Below are 22482 nucleotides of genomic sequence, written 5' to 3'. Positions count from 1 at the left end.
AAAAACTTTTTAATTGGATATTTTATTTATTTACATTTCAAATGTTATCTCATTTCCCGGTTTCCCCTCTGCAAACCCCCTATCCCATCCCCCCTTACCCTGCTTCTATGAGGGTGCTCCCTCACCCATCCACCCACTCCCACCTCTACATTGGGGTATCAAGCCTTCACAGGACCATGGCTTCCCCTCCCATTGATGCCAGTTAAGACCCCTTCAGTTCCTTCAGTCTTTCCCCTAACTCCTCCATTGGGGTCCCTGTGCTCTGTCCGATGGTTGGCTGCCACCATCTGCATCTGTATTGGTCAGGCTCTGGCAGAGCCTCTCAGGAGACAGCTATATCAGGCTCCTGTCAGTAAGCACTTCTTGGCATCAGCAATGGTGTCTGGGTTTGGTGTCTGCATGTGGGCTGGATCCCCAGGTGGGGCAGTCTCAGGATGACCCTTCCTTCAGTCTCTGCTCTACTCTTTGTCCCTGTATTTCCTTTAGACAGGAACAATTCTGGATTAAAATTTTGGAGATGGGTGGGTGGCCCCATCCCTCAATCAGGGGGCCATGCCTAACCTCTGGATATGGTCTTGACAGGTTCTTCCTCTCTTTTGTGGGGGTATTTCAGCTCATGTCATCCCCGTGGGGTCTTGGGAGGCTCTTGCTTTCCTGCCCTAAGACAAAAATTTAAAACAAAACAAAACATAGAGTTTATTTTGTGTTGCTAACAACTCCTGGCCGTAGGGCCTGCCCTGGGGTGTTGATATATTCAGTGATGCTCCATAGAAGAAAACCGATTTTCCTTTTATCAGCAACTACCATTGCAGACAGTTTCTGTGTTAGAGGTGGGATTGTGCATCCTCTTCTCCCTCTCAGGGCTAGAATTTTACCGAGGCTGAGCCCCTGTGGGTTCTGTGCCTGCTGTCATAGTCTCTGTGAGTTCATATGTGCATCAGTTCTGCTGTGTCTGGAAGACACTGTTTCCTTGGGGTCGTCCAACACTTCTGGTGCTTACAATGTTTCTGCCCCCTCTTCTGTACAGATCCCTGAGTTTTGAAGGGAAGAGTTTAACAAAGACTTACCAGTTAGGACTGGGTGCTTTATAAAGTCTCTCACTCTCTGCCTCTGTCTTGGGTCTCCACATGATGGATCAAGATGGTCAATCACTAACTATGGTAAGAAGCTCCTCTGATATGGGCTGAGAGAGACTCTGATCTGTGAATATAGCAGTATGCCACCAGGAGTCATTTTATTGCTATGTCTCCTTAGCAGAACGTCAGTAGCAGGCTTTCACATATGTAAGATGATCTTGTCTTTATACTGTAGCCTCAGCAGAATGGGATCTCTCCACGCATGTTCAAGGCCTTTGTCAGCAAGAGCCACCCGGAATTCTCCTCCAACAGGCAGCAGGATGCCCAGGAGTTTTTCTTGCATTTGGTCAATCTGGTAGAGGTAAGTCTTGAGAGCATCTACTGGGGAGGTCAGAAATGCAACAAGCTGCTGTTTGATCAAGCAATGGCTTGATCAAAAGCCCTCTTCTCTTCACCTCTGTCACTCACTGGGCCTCTTGGTGGCTGTCTCTGCTATGCATACTTGATGTGACAGCCTCTCAAATTTGGGTTCCAGGTGCTGCTGGATTGTATGCCTTTTATGCTGTGTGTTATATCAGTGTGTTTTGTAGATTAATAAATCTATTTCTATCCCTGGCTAGCTTCCAAATGAAAGAGATGGAGGCTAGATTTATTTATTGAGCATTAGCATAATTATTGAGGGAATTACCCCTAATTTATGTTTCGAGTGCTAGACTGGCTACTTCCCCAGCTGCGCTCCCCAGTACTTGCTGTCTGAGTTTTGCCTGGGTTATTTCTGCTCCATCAGTCTGTCCTCAGTGTCCATTTCACTCGGGCATGTGCTCCTGGCCCATCATGTTTAATAGAGACCTGCTCTCTCCCTTCTTTCTCCTCTTTCTCCTTCTCCTCTCCCTTCCTCCTCCTTTCACTCTCCTCGTGGTCCCTACCTGTGGCCCCTACCCCAGTAACCAAAGCCTCGTCTACCTCTCTTCTCCCCAGTAATTGGCTGTAGCCACTTTTATTTAAAATTGGAGAGCAAGGTTTACACAGCAAAGGCCAGTGTACATGAGAATTCACTTGTCTGGTGGAAACCAGACGTTGGGGTTTAAAATTTAGCATTTCTATACACAGCACCAGAACAACACCCAACATTTCCTTCTTTTTGTTTAAATGAAAAGGTTTTTTTCTCTTATAGTAATAAACGAGATGTAACAAATATGAAGCAATTATGAAAACTATTAGGTAGGAGTTACATTTATAATACCCAGCCCATTTGTAGTTTGCAATTTTGGATAAAGTATTTTTTTTATCTATCCTATCTTGGTGAGTTTAGAATTCTGTACCTAAATCGTTTCTATCATAACTTTTATTACTAATTTAAAACATTTGCTTTGACCTCAAATCATTCTTTAAAAATCCTAAACAACTTAAGCTTAATTTTTAGACTGTAACTGTCTAGTCTTCAACCCCATCAGAGAAGTAAGAAGGAATAAATATTACCTAAGTCTGTAGGAAGTTCAGGCAAACAGCTTCCAAAAATTATAGAAATGACAGAGAAAGTTGGCTGCCTGAACAGTCCCCCAGAATTGCCCTAAAACTTTGCAGTTCCTCTATCTTTAGTCTTCTGTCCCAGAATATTGGACAGACTTTTCTGTGGAGCAGGAACTATGAAGGTCTGCTTACCCTGTCTTGGCAGAGTACAGCAGTCGACTTTCCTGCATGATGTTTGCCCATCGCCGATTTTGTCTGCATTTGGAACAAGGGCAGTTTTTCCCAGTGGCAGCTTGCTATCTCTGAATATACCTTAGCATATCTGAATAATATCTGAATATGTTTTTAGTTTTTTACTCTGTTCAACCTAGGAAGGCTATTTTGTGATAAACTAGTCTAGTACCTAACATGACCATAGGTTTGAGTGATTATTAACTTGCATTTTTTAATTATCCTAAAAAGTTTGTAATAGTAGCTTTAAAAGGAACTAGAACTTTACATTAATGAGTATCATCTAGGTATAATATCTCAAATAAGAGTTGAAAACGTGTCTACAAAGTATGTTATTATGAAAACAACCTTAATCTTTGCATCATTATACAAAGATCTATATCAATATAACAAAATATAACCTTAATATATATCAATATATAAAGATTTATATCAATATAACAAAATATAACCTAAATATGTGTCACTATATAGAGATCCATAGCAATATAAGATTATTGGCTATAAAGTGTTCTTTGATTTAAGAGTAGATTTTAAAATTTACCCCCTTTTTCTATTATTACTATAATATTTGTATATCCCCTCTTTCTCTTTTCAACCTCTTTCCCTCTACATAAGAAGGAAAGAAGAATAGAGAAAAGGCAAGAAATCCTTGAGTCTAACCTCTTTTACCTTGTATTGTTCCTGATCAAGATCATTTAATAAATTGTAACCAACCCTTTTATAACAAAAAGGCATCTTTCACCCAACAAACAACCAAAAACTACCCATACCACCTTAAGTGAATGGACATTCCTCTCTTCTTAAAATTGCTTCCTATTGATTTGGGGTGAAGAAATCATTTTTGACCCCCTGTCCCAAATTTGAATAATGGTTGCTAGTCTTAAGAAACCTAGCTGTAGTGTTTGTTGTCTAGTCTCTGTATACTGAGAAAGTACAGCTTTAAATGAAGTCCTGACTGGAATAATCTGTGATGTTGGACAATTTGTGCCAGTTGATTTGAAGTTGTCTTGGAAGCAAGTCTTTTGAGGAAAAAGCAGGATGCTGGAACAGTATGTCTCAGAATCTCAGCATCCCTGAGGGTGGATCTTGTTGGGACTGTTTGTCTGGTTGTTAGTCTCTGTGAACATATAAGCTCTCAAAAGTAATATACATACCAATGAAAAGCTTTGGCATCCAGGAGGTAAACTGAGGCAGGCAGCGAGTGGGAGTCGGTGCTTAGAGCTGCTCTTGGGGGTCAGTCTAGATATTGATGGGGATGCTGCCTGTGGCAGCCAGTGATTAGAGAGGTTACTCAGCAGACTTATTTTCTGAGGGGGAAAAAAACTTAATTTACTGGGGCTGGCATTCCCTGTGGCCAGCAAAAAACTCTGAACTCTTAACTCCTTGGAGCCTGTAAGGTAGAAAAGGAAAGAGAGAAAATTCACATGTACATATACATATAAACTGAGTAGATGAAGCAAAAGGCAGACTTCAGTAACTTAATACATATAAATACATACATGCATGCATACATACATACATACATAGATTCATGCATACAGATGTGTATGCAGACAGACATATACACACTCACACAGTGAATAGATGGAGCAAAATTTCAACAAGCAGGCTTCAAGCATCTCACACATACACATATATACATATAAGCATACAGTTGATAGGTGGAAAGGATAATTTTCCAACCATTTTATTCTTTCTCCCATAGCTTATATATCCCAGCAAAATCTTTCAAGCAGTGTAAAATCACAGTGTGATCACATTTTAGTTTTCTTCTAGTGAATGGTTATGAAAAAACAGTATGTTCCCCCAAAGTTTATAAGAAATAACCTTATTATAGTACAGGTAAAGAAAATAAATTATTCTCTAAGTTCTACGCACGTCTGTAACTAAGCAGCGTGTTATAGATTAACAAGGTTGAGCAAGCAGAATAGTTTTCTCAGTCACTTTCTCTTACTGGCAGGCAGCAAATGGTGGTTACAAAGAAAGGAGTAACTATTGTATTATTTATCTTTCCAAGTAATCTTGTAAGAACCTTAAAGAATTACAAATCTAAACTTTTATATAAAAATCTGTCACATCTACTTTAAATCTTCAGAATGCAGACTACTCATCAGAAATTCTTATTCAACAGTATCAGGAAGCTAGAAGGAATCAGTCATCACCAGTCAGCCACAATGAGAGTCACGTCAGCCAGTGCTGCCATCGTTCTTGTTTCTTGACGATAAAAAAAAAATTCCTAAGTTAACTATTAAGAGTTTGCCTTTCTGCAGTGTAGTAGTGCACACCTTTAATCCCAGCACTCTAGAGGCTGATGGAGCTCTGACTTAAGAGGCCAGCTGGTCTACAGAGGCAGGTCCAGGACAGCCAGTCTGTGTAAAGGTTCCTCTGGTGAACCCTTCCTTTGTAGAAAGATAAAGTCTGTACTAAAAGGTTATGATTCATGGAATCTGTTTGATGTGGAAATAGAATTGTGGTTGGAGCTATCGTTGGCAATACCAACGATATTCAAGACCTGCTGACTAAGTGAGTGAACGAAATTTGCTAATATCAACTAATGACCTGCATGCTTTTTCTTTACCCTGACTCATTCTGTACTGGTAGGATCAATCTTTTCAGTATTTGGGTTCTGGTTCAATGAGCCAGAAAAGTAACTTTGTAGTATCAGAATGTCATCCAACTGAATATTGTTTTATTGTAAATAATAGTGAACAGTGGTCAATAAATAGTTTTATATTCCTTAAAAAAAAAGAGTTTGCCTTTCTGAACTTCAAATTGTTCCCCAAGATTTTCTACATCAGAGCCAGTAGCAAAAACATCTTAACCTAGCTTCACTAACAATTTTATTTTTCCAAATGTTTTCTAAGGATAGTGGTCATTGCTGACAATCTACATCTCTAAGTTCTTCTCTAGGGTAGTGATTGGATCATTAATCTGCTCCAGCAGCAATGCCTGAAAGGGGTCAAGTATTATTACTATGAGTGCCAGAGATACTGCCCAGTGAGGGGCTAGAAGCCCCCTTAGAGTTTTCATACAATTCTTAGATCAAGAGGGATGTGAGGGCAGCAAACAGAACAGAGCTCCATAACAGCATGAAGTCCTCAGGACATGTAGTCCTTGGGGTCATGCGTCACCAAGGCACACCCCTCATGGCTGCACTAACCACTGGGCAGCGTTCCATTTGTTCTAAAGCAGTTTGTCATTCCTCCTGCATGGCCCTCAGCATATATAGTACTGTATTAGCATATATGTGGAATGTGCAAGGTGCACAGATCAGTTAATGGAGAGTCTTTGGTCTTTGTTTGAGCAGGTGAAGTGTATCTATCTCTATTATAAGCTAGTTTAGACTGTAGCCAAACTGCAATATACATTTTTATGATTAGTCCTGAAGATTTTGTAGCCAAGAAGGTTTATTGATTGATTACACATAGATATTCATGTCTCAGCCAGTCTCAAATGTGGCTACCCATTTTGTTTGGTCTTCTTGATCTCTTTTCCTTTTGTCTGTAGCCAAAGTCTTCAGGAGGTCTCCCCCTGTCAAATCTGATTTTTACTAATTTGGATGGGAGACAGCTTTTCTTTTCCTGTTGGGAGAAATGTAAGATCTCCTCTCCACCATAACACATTTCCTGCTTTATATTCTGAAGTTATTACATATATATGCTGATCTGATTCATCAGTTCTTTCTTCATCTAAGTCAGTTTTCTTTCTAAAAAGGATACATAGAACTATATTTATTACTGAACATATTATTTGTATGTTGATAGTCAAAACAAATCCATACAGGGTCAAAATGCCCCCTTTACAGTGTTTTCTATCTTTTAACATGGAAATATGTGTGTGTGTATACATATATATATGTATATGTATATTTATCTCTCTAAGTCTCTCTATGAAGACTTATTTTATTATTTAAATTTTTAATTATGCTATTTATTTATTTTAGTATCTACATACCATTAAAAACATTTTTATCTATTTCTCTTTTTCTCTCCTTTGGAGACTTTATTTTACTATGTCTATGTTGTTTTATATCCAGTGTCTGTCTTTCCCTAGCACAAAAGCATGATTTTTAAACGTTTTTTATGTGATCAGAAGTTCTGTTGCTTTGGCTATCTTCTGTGTGACTCTTAGTCTGCATTTCAGCCTGGATATTCTGCTGTGCTTGGCCATGGCCCCTGTCTGTCTTCCTGCTTACTGACAAGAGGCATTTTGGTCTTCTACCTGTAACCAGGACCTGCCTCATTGAATCAGACTCCTCCTGAGCAGGCCAGTGCTTTGAGGAAAACCTGAGGGAAACTGTGTGTAGTTCTGAACCCATGAGTTGGCTTGCTACCCACTGTTGTCCCAGCCTTGTATTCCAGCCATGTTGGACTGGGCAGCTTCCTACAGAGCTAGGAAACTGCTCTGATCCTGGGGAGTGCTTGTATTGTCTTCACATGGAACTTTTTAAGTTTAGATTTATGCTATTATATTGGATATCAAATGTAAATTAATAAATTTATTTCTATCCCTGGCTAACTTCTAAATAAGAGAGACTGACGCTAGGATTTAGTTATTCAGCTGTAACATAATTACTGAGGGAATTACCCCAATCTATGTTTCTAGTGACAGTCTGGCTACTTCTCCAGCTGCATTCCCCAGTACTTGCTGTCTCACCAAAGTTATTTCTGCTCCATCAGTCTGTCCTCAGGGTCCATTTCACTCAGGCATGTGCTCCTGGCCCATCATGTCTAATAGAGACCTGCTCTCTCCCTCATCTTTCTCCTCTTTCTTCTTCTTCTCTCCCTTTTGTTTAAAATTGGGGAGCAATGTTTACACAGCAAATTGGGGAGCTGGTGTACCTGAGAATTCACTTGTCTGGGGGCAACCAGATTTTGGGGTTCAAAATTTAGCATTCATTATACACCATACCAGAATAACTTCCAACAGTGTTTGGTCTCTGGACAGAGCCCATTGAGAGCCCCTCCAGGTACTTGATACCCAGGTACCACTCAAGCAATCCCACTTCCAATGCAACTGAGCTGAATCACATGGAAGTCATGAAGAATTCCAGAGTAAAGTCTTTCATTCACCTTAAAACAAAACAAAACAAAACAAAACAAAACAAAACAAAACAAAACAAAACACAAACCAGCAGTTTTCCCCCTGAGCACACTGTTATGAAAGTGTCTTACCGAGGAGAACATCAGAGTTGCCATAGTAGCAACTTCTGCTGCTAACATGTTGGCAGCTGACCCTTCAGTCATTTCCGAACCATGTGTGAATTCTCTGTTTGTTAGCAGTGTTTTCCCTTAATCTGTTGGAAGGATGTTCCCATATCCTTAAGTATCCTAATACAGCATGATTTCTTTATTTACATATAGTTTACACTGAATGCATTTGGAATTTTATCAAACATACCTTGGTTTTCCCAGGACAGTATTTTTCCCTCTATTTTGTTAACTTCCTTCCTTCCTCTAATTACACCCATGCCCATCTATCTGTCTTCTATGGTTTTAATGGCTTTGTAATAGTACTACCCAACCCCTCATTTGAGGATACTACATAAATCCCAGTTTCTTAGTCTGGTCCACTCTGATAATGCTCAGGAAAGCAAGACCTCGATGCCAGAATCAAAGTTATGCTATTTGTCTTTCATAGCTTCATTTCCCTGTACCTGCTAACCTGGTATTATCTGACCTTCAGAGGAATCGCATTGGCTCAGAAAACCCAAGTGATGTTTTCCGGTTTTTGGTGGAGGAGCGAATTCAATGCTGTCAGACCAGAAAGGTTCGCTACACGGAGAGGGTGGACTACCTAATGCAGTTACCTGTGGCCATGGAGGCAGCAACCAACAAAGGTAACAGTCCCGCAAGGGAAAAGAACTCCGTGTGTCTCCGTTCGAGACCTGCCCCAGAGATGAGGTGCCCAGTCACTGAGGTGGGGCACTGTTTGTGTTGCACCTTACCTCTCACTTTTTTAAGTCCCCATGTGACTTTCCACGGAGGGTCTAAGTGTATCCTGGCAGGCTTTTTAGAAGTGGATCAAGAGCCAATTCGGGAACAGGACCTTCACATCAGAATCAACCAACCCTACAGATGATTCTGTTGATTTAAGATGAAATGATTTTCATTTTTCTGTAAGTGCATACAGCTTTGGACTGTGTTTAGATTCTTGCTCATTATACAAGGTAGTGTGTGGTTTGTTGCCTTTCGAGAATGATGGCTGTCTTAGTTTTCCTTTTGTTGCCATAAAATGCCTGACAAAAGGAAGGAGGGAGGGAGGGAGGGAGGGAGAGAGAAAGGAAGGGGAGAAGGAAAGGTGGGCTTATTTTGAGTCAAAGTTGCAGCATATAAGTTTCCATCATGCAAGGAAAGTTGTGTTGACAGGAGCTGGCTATATCACCTTTTCAAGGCAGGAGGTAGAGGGAGATGAATGCCTCTTATTTGACTTGCTTTTTGTCCTTGTGAAGTCTAGGCCACTGGTGGTGAGACTCATCTTTAGGGTGGATCTTCCCACTTCAGTTAACCTAACCAAGATGATCCCTCACTGGCATCGCTCTGGGCTAAACTAATCTAGATAATCCCTGACAGCTGTGCCTGGAGGCTTATCTCCTAGCTGGCTGGAGAGCCTGTCAAGTTGACAATCAATATGAGCCATCAGCAGGAACTATTGCTTTTCCTTGCTCACCTCAGCCTCACATGTTCTGCTCAGTGCTGTCAGCCTCAGTGATAACGACTTTAGTAAAATTAATGTTGGTGCGAAAATCTCATTGCAAATGGAATACAAATGCTATAGAAAGTCCTCTGTGTGTTTAAGGCTGGGGAAGCAGAGGGATCTTTTTAAATGCAAAATGAGGAGTGTGGTTTGAATTGGTGGCACAAGGTAATCCCAGGCTTCAGGCTGAGCAGGCATCATTACTGAAGCATCTTTCATGCAAGGCTGTGGTTCCGGATGCTCTTGTGCTGGCTTCTGTATCGGGTATAACCATAGGACCCCCTCTTTTAACTCTTGCTTTATTTATTTAGTTGTTAGGGCTTAACAGAATGGAGCAGTTTTGATCTTAATAGCTTTCACTGTACTCTGCGGGTGGTACTCTTTTTACGAAAAGAGATTTCTAACTTACTTTCTGGATTTCTAGAAATGTCTAACCTTTGTATAGGTAGAAGTAGTACACTATAAACTTTGGACAGAGAGGGGATTTAAAAGCTTTTAGGAGGTGTTTTAGAAAATGCATATGTGCACAAGCGGATCTACTAGGAGGGAGTCTTTCTGGTTGACATTCAAAGTACACGTGATGTTTTAACTGTGTGTAGTTAGTGTCAAAGTGGGAGCCAATCCGTGGCTTGCTCCTAAGAGGTCCCTAGTACGCTTACGTCTTTTCCCTCAGTATTTGTTTGATCACTTTATAAGTAGAGTTGCCCAGAGAGGCCTCCAGGCAGTGGATTAAAGGCCTGAGGTAAATCCTCAAGGACATGCTCCTTACACAGCCCAGGACCACAGACACCTAATCTGGCAGCCTGTCGCTCAGGGACAGTTTTTCTCATTTACACATTTACATCTTTCCCCTGGTCCTGTCACTTTGGGGACAGCCTGAAGTTGGCAGTGGGAGCTTTTTCTCTTCCCTTCCTTCTGCTTCCTCCCTCCTCCTGCCTGATCATTCCCCAACTCTGACCCCTTGAATGAACTCCTTCTAGGCCTCATCTGAGTTTGTTGACTAGGGCTTTAAGTCTAGGTCTGCCAGTGATTGGTTAGTTTTGACCTTCAGCCTCAGTTTCTTCCCGGGGGTAGGGGGTGGGTGGGGATGGGGGTGGGGATGGGGGTGGGGATGGGGTGGGGGTGGGGAGAAGTGCCTCTGGCTCCCAGACAGCTGCTGAACTTTGGTGTGAAGTCTGTATAGGAGCAGTACCTTGGGTCACTGCAGGGTGAGAAAATGAAAGAGCAGCTTCCTGCGGCCACCATTTATGTCCCACTCACAGTCTGGCCTGAACTCAGGTCTCTCTAGTTGGTCTCAAAGAGAAATAGCAAAAATAAAAGAGGATTTTAAAAATGGAAGCAAAAAATGTTTCTGGCTCCACAAAGCTTGTTGGTCTTGGGAAGGGTCTTTGGGCAGGCGTCTCTGGAATGGACAGACAAGGCATCAGTCCTGACCTACAGGGAAATGCACTGTCCCAGACGGTGTGACCCAGGAAAAGAGTGACTGCAGGTTCCTGCCTTCCCTGCTTTTCCTCAGATGAGCTGATCACCTATGAACTCATGCGGAGGGAAGCAGAAGCCAACAGAAGACCCCTACCTGAGCTGGTGCGAGCCAAGATCCCATTCAGTGCCTGCCTTCAGGCCTTTGCTGAACCTGACAATGTGGATGATTTCTGGAGCAGCGCTCTGCAGGCCAAGTCTGCAGGGGTCAAGTGAGTAAGACAGGCTGTTGATGGGGAAAGAGGGGCCTAGTGAGTGAGGTAGGGGCCGAAGGAGGCTGGGGAGGGGCGTGGGTGTTCTGAGAGTCCTCGAGTGCTTGTTCATGAGGGTGAGATGGGTTGTGATGTACATCTGTAGCTGCCCTTCACTTCACTTGCTAAGGCTGACCAGTAAGACAATCCTGTGATTTGGGGTATGCTCTAGGATTAGGAACTTTTTTTTTTTTTTAGAAAAAGCAGAATTATGGTTTATTTTGTATTTGTAGTTGAAATATTTTTCTTTTCCTTTCCTTTCCCTTCCCCCTCTCTCCTTCCTTCCTTCTTTCCTTCCTTCCTTCCTTCCTTCCTTGTTTCCTTCCCTCCCTCCCTTCCCTCCCTCCCTTCCCTCCCTCCCTCCCTCCCTCCCTCCCTCCCTCCCTCCCTCCCTCCCTCCCTTCTTTTTGCCAAGAGAGTAGAGTAGGGTTGAGAAACACCCTTATACCCACATGGCAAGAATGACTACTGGTAAAGAAGTCACAGAATTGCTTTTGGCATTCTTCCATATGTAAATGCCACTGCATTATCTTGTAATCTTATGGTTAAGTTTTAGCACAGGCCTTGGTTGATTGGGAAGCCTTGGGCATGCCGGGTTGGCATGAACCTTTGCTTGGTGAGCTGCTTACGCCTGAGTCAGGAGATATCTCATGCTCATATTGTGAGCCTGGCTGTCAGGTACATGTATTTTCTTTTCTCCACTTGATACCTTAATTGATTTGATTCTGACAATTCTTGCCAACACACTTCATATTGCCACGTGAGTTGGGGACAGAGTGCATGTAGAGACATAGAATAAAGGGCTCCTGGGAGCTCTGTGCACTCAGTTCTTTCTCCCTCTGTTTTACCTCTTTGTTAGGACTTCATTCGTCTGCTTTTTCTTTCTCTACAATCCCTTTCAGTGCTGGAGATTAAACCAGGGTTCTATAGATGCTCAGTGTGCTATAGAGTTATCAGTGAGCTATATTCCGAGCTCTTGGAAGCTTGTTTCTGAAATGTTCTTTGGACCCTCCTTTCAAGGGTGAGACCTAGCTCTCAGTTGACAGAGTGAAGGATGGAGGGCTATGGCTGCTTGTTTTTGGCTTTTTTTCCCCCCCTGCAGCCTGGTAGCCAAGTCTGCTATCAGTTGCTGTATGCAGCACCTGCAGGACCCTGCTTTGCTTCAGACCAGACTACAGGGCATCAGAAATTGGAAAACAAAACTACCTCATAGAAATACATCTCAGTGGGAGAGCTCCTGCTTAGTGCTTGTGGGGGAGTGGGGGTGGGGTGGTAGGCTTGATTTTTTAAACTACAGAAAACAAAACAAGGCCAAAACCTGGCCCACAACCATGTCAACGAAGAGTCCAAAACAAAAACAAACAAACAAACAACCCCCCCAATAAACCTCCAAAATAACAAACAAAAGCAGAATAAAACAAAAGGCCCCATTCATATTTAATAAGTTTGAGAAGGTGCACATGCAAATGAGCATTAATAGCCATTCATTCTGTTATCAGCTGTCTTTCCTTAGGTAAGTTTTGTTGCAGGAGCTGTTGAGTGTGTGTGTGTGTGTCTGTGTGTGTGTGTCTGTGTGTGTGTGTGTGTCTTTGTCTCTATGTGTGCATGCATGAGTGTGCATGTGCCATGCGTACAGGCACACACGTACCTCTGTCTACTTGTGGAAGTCAGAAGACAACCATCTCTCACCTCACTGAGGGAGCACTGGGTGACTGAGGTATATCACTGCCTGGCTTTACATCATTTGGGAGTATCTAAACTCAGATCCCTAAACCTGTGAGGCGAGGTCTTCATCCAAAAGCCGTCTCCTCGGTCCCCATATGCTTGTTTCTATGCTCAAGAAGAATTAGTGTTGTATCGCAATTGTTATTATCTAAAGTAACCATCCTTATGGAAAAGAAGGCTAGAGCTACTAAAATACCTACTACTTACTGCCTACCTAGAGCTTGGGATGAACCTGCTATCAACTGTTTTCTTTCCAGACTACTCTTGTGTTTTGAGACAGGGTCTTGCTGTAGCTCAAACTCCTACCCATCAGTTATCACATTTAATATGGTCTTAGCAGTGCGGGGTAAGCTCCAGTGGTCTCCCGCTTTAGAGATGGGACAATAAAAGGAGAAGCAGTTGGCCAGTAAGTGGCATGCTTGTGAGATTAAGCTGGTCTGATGGCACTCAGGGATGGCACTTCTCTCCTGGGTTTACCCACATAATCCACCGAGTCCACATACAGCCATGCTTAGCAGTCCTTGTGTACTTTATAGTTTCAAATGCTTATTTTGGCATTTGGCAAAGCCAGCTAGTGAACTTCTGGGGATTTTTTATTTTTAATTTATTTTTTATAATGTAGGCTGTGACACTACTGGCATTTTGTTAATGTCAGTTTGAACCTTCCTTTTGTGAGACCCAGAGCCCGAAAATCCAGAAAAAGGCAAAAGGCATGTATCCTTGGTGACCAGGTGGGGTAGTGCATACCTGTGATCTCAGAACTTGGAAAGCTGAGGCAGGAGGATTGGCAAGTTCATGGCCAGCCTAGACAACAGAGAGAGTTCAATATCAGCCTGGACAGCATAGTATATCTCTCTATTAAAAAACAAACAAACAAACAAACACAAAGAAAGAAAGAGTGGGCTGATCTAGGTAGGCCTATAAGTCAGGATGGACCAGACATAATGGTTCTTTACATCAATGGTTCTCAACATCGGGGTTGAGACTCCTTTGGTTGAGAGAATGACTCTTTCACAGGGTCAAATATCAGCTATTCTGCATACCAGATAGTTACATTCTCATTCATAACAGAAGCGAAATTAGAGTTATGAAGCAGCAATGAAATAACTTTTTGATTGGGGGTCACTACAACATGAGGAACTGTACTAAGGGGTCACAGCATTGGGAAGGCTGAGAGCCACTGCTCTAAAGCGATCCTGACAGACTGTGTCAGGGAAGCCCGTTATTGTCTGGAACATTCATTTACCTACCAAATATTACTGCTCATTCTAGGCAGAGCGCTGGACAAGACCCCACTCCTGTCCGGTGTGGCTGTGGGGAGAGTCCCACTTACACTTTGTCACTTGGGAGAGAGGAGCGTAGTGTGGGCCCCAGAGCAGACTCTCTCCATCAGCCGGAATGTGACCTTGGGCAGCTAACGCTCCTGCCAGTGCCCCTTTTCCTATCTGTAAAGCGGGGATAACAGAAGGGTTTTATTTATAGAACTGATGCCTAAGGGAGCTGAACAGAATAGGTGCCTTGCATGTACCTGTCAGTAGCTGTTGTCACTGTCATTATTGTGATCTTTTGTGAATGTGTGTGCACATGTGCATGTGTATTTGCTGTGGGTCATGAGGTTTGCATATAGTTGACTAATCACATTTTTGGTGCACTTACCAGAAAGGGGCTAGTACTCCTTTTTACTTAGCCAATTTTCAATGCTGTGGAGTAGGCCATGTTAGTTATTGCAGCTTACATTGTTTTTTTCATAAGATGTCTTCATAACATGTGAGTCTTAATTGTAATGAGTGAGCAGTGCTAATAGACATTGTACAACTGCCAACCCGGTCGGTAGCAGTGCTCAGACCTGTCCTCAGTATGGCCTGACTAATTTATAAAGCTGAATTATGTTTCCATACAATTACTTTTATTTATATTCTGATAGCCTTTATTAAAAAATGTACACTCTTTAAGGAAAAAAAATCCACAGATTCAGTTTAGGAATAAAAGAGTGTGCAAACATAATTTGTTTATTCTTTGCAAAGCCCAGTTTACTATTGTCAGAGTTAACTGTAACTTGATGTCCTCGAACTCCTGTTACTGAGTGGAGATTCTTATTGCTCTTGAGACAAACCTGAGATATATGTGGAACAGTTGCAGTGTGGTTGAGTTTAAGACCTGGGTTTTGAAGACATTTTTGAATGGTTGGTAGTTACCCACTACAGAGTCATTCCTTAATTGTTCCTCCACCCTCTGTCCCAACCTCCAACCAATCCACTGCCCATACCTTATTTTCACAGAGCTCTTTAGCATAGAGTCAGCAACTGTCCTGGCTCCAGAGTCACCATTTGCATACCATTGATTTAATGAGATTTCCCCAGATTTGGTATTAATGTGAGAAGGTCTGGGACAGAGGAGAGGCCTCAGTGGTAAAGTCTGCTGCTTAGGAATGAGAGCTTGCCTGTGTGGGATCTGGTGTGGCTTGTAAACATGGTTCTGGGATGAGGACAGGGGCACATCCCGGGCCCCTACTGGCTAGCCACTCTCATCTGAGCTCCAGGGACAGTAGAGACTGTCTCATAAAAGTAGGGTGGAGAGTGAGAGAGGAAGAAACACACCCACTGATTGTTGACCTTTGATGGACACATACATGAGCATCTCCTCTCTTCCCTCTCTGTCCCTCTCTGTCCCTCTCTGTCTCTCTCTGTCTCTCTCTCTCTCTCTCTCTCTCTCTCTCTCTCTCTCTCTCTCTCTCTCACACACACACACACACACACACACACACATACACACACATACACACTCACATACTGTAGCTGAAAGATAACTTTTTTCATTAGTTGAAAATGCTATAATAGCAGGTGAATTTTGTTGGCGTTCTGTAAACTGGAAGTCTTGGCTCCATTTAAATGAGAATGATGTATATTTAGGCTTCTCGGGCAGCCAGAGAACCCAATTGGAGGGACTGTATGTTTCTTCAGAGAGCCAGGATAATCCTAGATCAATCCCTTTGCAAGGCTGAGCTCTCATAGCTGCCTTGCATTGAGGCCTGTTCTCAGCTACTGTCCTTCTGAGGGAGAACTTGAGACAGAGCAGGGAAGATACAGGTTAGTGACAGACCAGTTCAGTGTTTGAGACTTTAGGGATGATGAAATTCACTCCACTTCCTCAGGACAGTACAGTCTGGTGTGTCAAGGGGTTTTCACTAGGGCGAGAAAGTACTGCACAAGCCTGGCAGCACATACACGAACAAGATCATTTCCAGATGTAAAACGAGCCTCAGAGGGGCCAGAGATTCCTCCGGATCTGGAGTAAATTACGAGCCTACTGAAGACTTAAAGCCATACTTCTCTACTCTTTGCCCATGGTCAGCCCTGTGCTGTGTCTACTATTCTGCACCAGAGGGCAGCAATACATTGGAGTTTGCTCAGACCTGAAAAGATATGTACCAGATAGAAGGCAATGGCTCTAATTCAACAGTGAGGTTTGGAGGAGAAAGCTCGGAGCCTTCTATTTTAAAGGGAACCTATTGTACCATCTCTGGCTCATTGTCTGTACATGATTTTAGCCCAAAGGCTGGGAAACAATGTGGCTCTTTGTCTGTTTACATAGACAGGCAAATAGAAAGAGGTGCTGGAAAGACATAATTGGTGACTGAATGAGTGGGATTCGGGCACTGAGAGGCATGGATTTGATGTGCAATTAGAACAGTCAGTGTGTGCATAAAAGTGATAAAGCCAAGCCCAGAATACTCTGTATTTCAGTTTGAAGTGAACTCAGAATTAACTCAGTGTTAATTTAAAAATGTCAAGTTCAGGGGCAGGAGCACTTGCCGCTCTTGCAGAGGACCAGGGTCTGGTTCCCAGGACCTACATGGTGTCTCATAACCACGGGTATCTCCAGTTCCTGGGGACATGACCTGCTTTTCTTAGGTCTGTGGACACAGACATGGTACATATACACACGTGCAGGCAAACACCCATATGCATAATCTAAAAATCTTTTAAAAGATAAGGCTTAGGTTTAGATAGCTTGGATAATTTCTCCACAACAGAGATAGCTATAGGACCTGTGCTATCCGGGATCCAGGTATTCAAAGAGACTCTGTAATGGTCAGCCTCAACCCGAGTTCTGGCAATCCTCCCTTGCACCAGTCCAGTGCTGTGAGACAGTGATGCCTAGGAGGAGTGAGGCTGGCTTCTCTGCACCACGTAGGGAATGTCACAGACATGGTGCGTGCTTGACTGAGAACACACACAGACACATACACAGGTAAAAACACTCCAAGAATGCTGGGAAATCAAGTGGTTTAGATGCACTTTCCAGAGCACTGCAGCAAAGCAGTCACTGTGAGATAGCTGCACCCAGCGATTACTGTGTCCCCAGTCAGCATTTTCTGCTGTAGAGAAGCCAGGGTTTGGAGCGAGTGTGCGAGTACCGGCGTACTGACTGTTGGTTGGTTCCTCCTTACAGGGCAGTCCTTGGCATTGCCAGGAGCCCCAGACAAAGCTGCCTGTGAGCCATGGACAGCAATAGCCTTTCTTTTCTTCCTTGTTTGATTGATCTCCTCCCCTTGTGTTTCCCAGAACTTCTCGCTTTGCCTCATTCCCTGAATACTTGGTAGTGCAGATAAAGAAGTTCACTTTTGGTCTTGACTGGGTTCCCAGAAAATTTGGTAGGTATCCTTTGCATGCTTTTGCTTAAACTATAGAGTGAGCCACTTAACCAGACATGGCATGTGAAAGAGGCTGTGGGAACGTCTGCCCCGTCCCTTCCACCCCATTGCTTCCTCTGTTACTCCCAGGTTTCTCTGGATCCAGAATCTAGGAGAAACACTACAATAAGAAACACCATATGCTAACCACACCCTCACCACTGAGCTCTGGGAGGATCAGGTTCTCAGAGGGGAAGTACACTCCTTGTGACAGCGCATTTTAGAAGTTACTGTACACACAAGTCACCTGGGATCTTTGGAAAATGCAGATCCTGATTGGCAGGTGTAGGTGGGCTGAGCGACCATGTTTCTAACCTACTGGATGGTGTTGGCATTGCCAGTCCAGATACCACACTGTAGTAGTAGGTAGCTGGAGGTATAACCTCCTCTTAGCACCCTTCCCTGCCTCTGAGATACAGCAGTGCTATATATATGTGATATTCATCTAAATCATACACATTTTCCTCCCAACCACTTGGAAACATTTGATTTGAACAGTTGAAAGAAGGATATGGTTTGGGCTTCACTGGGCTGTCTTTTCATCAATACTCAAGGTCCTTAGTGTGGAAGGCCCATTTTCCAGATGAGGCATAAAGACCATTTCCTTACCCACCAGGGTTGAATGTGAGCAGTCTTACGTGACCTCCGGTCTTGTGCAAGGATTTGTATCTCACTCCATGTAGCTTCTCTAGCAAGGACTTCAAACTGCCAGTCTCTTACAGACTTGTTTTTGGGCACTTACACAACAAAACGATGAAAGCCTTAAGAGTCATCCAAACACGGGTAGAAGGGGACCTGGAGACAGAAGGAAGAACAGCCAGCATGTTTTCTGAGGAAGCCTGGTGCTGGTGGGCACAGAGAGCCAGTTTATCACCCTTTGTGCTGAGCTTTATTCCCAGTGCCCAGGAGACCCTTGATTTTCTTGTGGGGAGAGTTTAGGGAGCAGAGGGGGTCTGAGGGCAGGGTGCTGACCACTCTGTTCTCCGCTGGCCTCTGAGAAGGCTGAGGTACTTGAGAATTTTGACCCATTCAGGCTTTGAACTGCTGTGGACGGGGGTTTTTGGTTTGTTTGTTTGCTTGCCTTTCCTTTTGAATTTTTGTGAAGGAACAAAAAGGAAGCCCGATTTTATTGACTGAGGTTTAAAGAAGTCTCAAGGTAGGGCCTGGATTTTTCTCTTGAGGAACAGTTGTGTCTGTTTTGTGAATCTGACCTTGTGTTTAGTTTTACTGGTCCTTAAAATTTAACTTTTCTGTCTTAGCTTTTGTTCTCGGGTTACTGTTTTATTTATTTGTTTAGTTTGTTTTTTTGAGACAGGATCTTATGTAGCCCAGGGTGGCCTTGAATTCACCTGTGTAGATGAGGGTAGCCTTGAACTTCTGATCTTCCTGCTTCCACTTCCCAAGTTCTATGTTTACAGGCATGTGCTACCATGCCCAACCTGCCTTGTTGTCTTAAATAGGATTTACATATTTGGTGTCATTTGGAGGCAGTTGGTCTCCAGTTGGTCTCCAGGTCTGAAGGACAAGTCCTGGCAGTTTTCCTAGAAATAGGAAATTTCTATTCCTATTTGCATAGGTTGCAGTACTGCCTTGCAGCAGCTGTTAGGCTTATAAATCTTGCATTTGAGCAAGTCAAATGTAGTGGCAACTGAGGCATGAGGGCTTTATTTTTCTCCCAGAGCAGCCACGGATGCTTAAGACACTTAAGGTTAAGCCAGTTACTTTTGAGCTTTGTGATTTATAACTTAGCATCATCACAGTCACTGTCATAGTTCGAGAAAAAGTATCAATTAGGAGTTTCGAACTCAGATGTGCAAGGAAGAGGAAGCAGCACCCAGGAAAGGAGAGCTGCTGGGTAAAGGGTACACGGGCCCCCCTCTCGGAGGGCTCAGCTGTGCTTAACGACATGGGTTAGGAAGATGGGCTTTCCCATAAGCATGTTTGGGGCAGTTCAGAGCAGCGGGGTCAGTGTGGAATGGTCACAGCAGCCACCATTGTCCAGAACAGAAGCTCAACAGTTAACACAGGGGAATGTGCTATAGCTTTGTGGTATTTGAAATCCAGAAGTCTGCATTTTAACATTAAATCTTGTCCATATCTCAAGAACACCAAATGGAATGAGTCTGGGCCACCGATAGCCTGGGCTGCCAGTCTGTGATCTCTGGCTCACCTGACCTGTTGCTTTCCAGTCTGGCACCTCTGTCCCACCACTCTCTGCCCTTCCCCTGAGCCCTCCAATAACCTCCCATGTGGCTTGACAAGTCTGCTGTGCTGAGTGTCCTGTAGGCTGCCTACATACATGCATGCAGTGAGCACAAGCAGATTTATAATGATCTGACCCTGGGCGCGGGAGAGCCCAGTGAATATGATCTTTTGTTTTGCAGATGTTTCTATTGATATGCCAGACCTACTAGATATCAGCCATCTCAGAGCCAGGGGCTTGCAGCCAGAGGAAGAGGAGCTTCCTGACATCAGCCCCCCCATAGTCATTCCTGATGACTCAAAAGGTACCATCGCCCACTGCAGGGGTTCTCAACCTGTGGGTCACGACCCCTTGGTGGTGGGGGCTTTGAATGACCCTTTCACAGGGATCACATGTCATATATCCTGCACATCAGATATTTACATGGCAATTCATGGCAGCAGCAAAATTGCAGTTGTGAAGTAGCAACGAGAATAGTTTTGTCGTTGGGGGTCACCACAAGAGGGTCATAGCATCAAGAAGGTTGAGAACCACTGCCCTGTTAGAAGGATACTCTCTCCTCCACCAGCCTGGAACAGTCAATGTGTTCCGCCACCAATCTGCTTCCCGTTAGGTCATCCTAGACACGTAGGAATGAAACCTGGCTGCCACTGTGAACTTGAGACACGTACACTCTGCGACGATGTCACTGATTTGTCGTCCTGTCGGCAGGTGGTTCCAGAGGGGGCTTGCAGACAGGAGATACTGAGTGTGAGAGAAGGCCAAGGTGGTTTTCCACACTGCTCCTATCAATAAAGCTCAGGCCAGGACCCTTGATTTGCAGTTAGACAGTGCTCTTACAAATACATGCAAGGATCATAACTATTTAGCTCACCGAGCTGTCAGAACTTCCTGTTTTATTTGCATCTAAGTGCCCAAAGCCTGCTGTTTCCCCTCATTACTGTAATGAACTGTGTTTTGCAGGTGGTGTGTGTGGGGTAACCAGGAGTGAGAGGGTCTGGGAATCTCTTTTCTAAAACTGTTGGCCATGGTTAGCTCGCTCTCACTTTTGACTGTCCCTTCATTTCCAGACCGCTTGATGAACCAGTTGATAGACCGTAGGTATCTTTTAAAATGCTTTTGGTGTCTTACATCTGTTCCCAGTGTGCCATGTTTTTAAAACTTACATATATATGAGTGTCTTGCTGCATGTCTGTGTACTATGTGAATAACATGCCCACAGAGGTCAGAAGAGGGTGCCAGATGCCCTGGAATTAGAGGTAGAGAGGGTTGTGAGCCACCACATGAATGCAGGGACCAGAACTAGGATCCTCTGGAAGAGCAGTAAGTGCTCTTAACTGCTGAGCCCTCTCTCTAGACCACAGGGTGACAGATTTTTCCGTGGTAGTTCAGCAAAGAAGTATTGTTCGGTGCTGGATAGTTGCAGCCATTCCTGGGTGGAAGGGTTTATAAGTTGAATGAATAACAAATGTAGACCCAATGACATGCTGCTTAGCGGCCCTTATGGCTCAGGAGGGTGAGTGTAGGTTTGAGAACCAGAAGCTCTGCCTGGTAACCTTGGCTTTGCTGCTTAGGCCAGTGTGGCCTGGAACAATCCACTCCCTACTCTATATTCTTAGCTTCCTCATTTAGAAATTAGGGTAGTAATACCATATCTTCTTATGAATATCATGGACCTGTCTTGAGGCAGTCTCTGAGGGGTTGAAGAAGTGCACAGTTGGGTTTCTCATGGGGGGTTGCTCTGCTGTGCTCTGCAGCCTCAGACATTGATGAGTCTTCGGTGATGCAGCTGGCTGAGATGGGCTTCCCTTTGGAAGCCTGCAGGAAGGCTGTGTACTTCACTGGGAACACTGGAGCTGAGGTGGCCTTCAACTGGATTATCGTGCACATGGAGGAGCCTGGTAGGTGGCAACACAGAGTGCTTGGGAGTTCTTGTTCCCAGTGCTGTGACCCTAAAGAGAATGGTAACCTTCTGCACTCTGAGCTAAGCCAGATAGTCTTAGGCTTCTTTTAAACAACAGCTTTCTTGGAGTAACTTCTCCCTTCAAGGGGTACACAGTTTGCCTACCAAAAGATTGTTAGAAGGATGTGGTGTGTATTTCAAGCTGGAAAAAGAAAACCCAAGAAGTGAGGCCCTTTCCTTAGTGTCTTCTTTTATCTACTTTTTGAAGATGTCATTGCCGTGTCCACCCATCTGAAGTGTGTATTTACATGGATTTTAGTCACTTCACAAGTAGGCCACTAATTCATCCTAGAATATGTTTGTACACCCAAAAGAAATGCTACAGACAGGTGATTCTCTCATGCTTTCGTTGTCTCCAGCACCTCATGTTCACTGTCTACTTTGCATAGTCTACAATTCTTATGAATTTGCCTATTTTTTACAATTCATATAATTGGAATTGTATTACATGAGGCCCTTTGTGTCAGGTTTTATCACTTTTCATGATATATTTCGGGGTCTTATGTTGTAGCATGAATGGCATTTCCTTTTTTATGGCTGTATAGTATTCCATTGTATAGCCATACCACAGTTTATTTATCCTTTCATCATGGGCTGATAGACAGTTGGGTTATTTCTTCATTCTGGCATTGATTAGTACTGTTGTAAGCATACATGTTCTTGTGTATGTGGATTTATACTTTTGTTTCTCT

General features: G+C 43.5%; 1 protein-coding gene across 1 annotated transcript in view; it reads left to right on the top strand.

The window, feature by feature from the left end:
• Usp13 (ubiquitin specific peptidase 13) overlaps nt 1-22482 on the top strand; it is a 122298-nt gene that overhangs the window by 78515 nt on the left and 21301 nt on the right. Inside the window, exons 11-17 of the mRNA XM_021158246.3 lie at nt 1312-1437; nt 8466-8619; nt 10993-11167; nt 17497-17585; nt 20009-20131; nt 20898-20924; nt 21585-21728. Of these exons, the coding sequence (XP_021013905.1) occupies nt 1312-1437; nt 8466-8619; nt 10993-11167; nt 17497-17585; nt 20009-20131; nt 20898-20924; nt 21585-21728 (838 nt within the window). The remainder of the gene's footprint in view (nt 1-1311; nt 1438-8465; nt 8620-10992; nt 11168-17496; nt 17586-20008; nt 20132-20897; nt 20925-21584; nt 21729-22482) is intronic.

The sequence above is a fragment of the Mus caroli genome, unplaced genomic scaffold (assembly GCF_978045245.1).
Source record: "Mus caroli unplaced genomic scaffold, Mus_caroli_1 scaffold_3, whole genome shotgun sequence".
Classification (NCBI taxonomy): Eukaryota; Metazoa; Chordata; class Mammalia; order Rodentia; family Muridae; genus Mus; species Mus caroli.
Note: the sequence above shows the minus strand (reverse complement) of the source record. Positions and strands in the feature narration are given on the sequence as shown.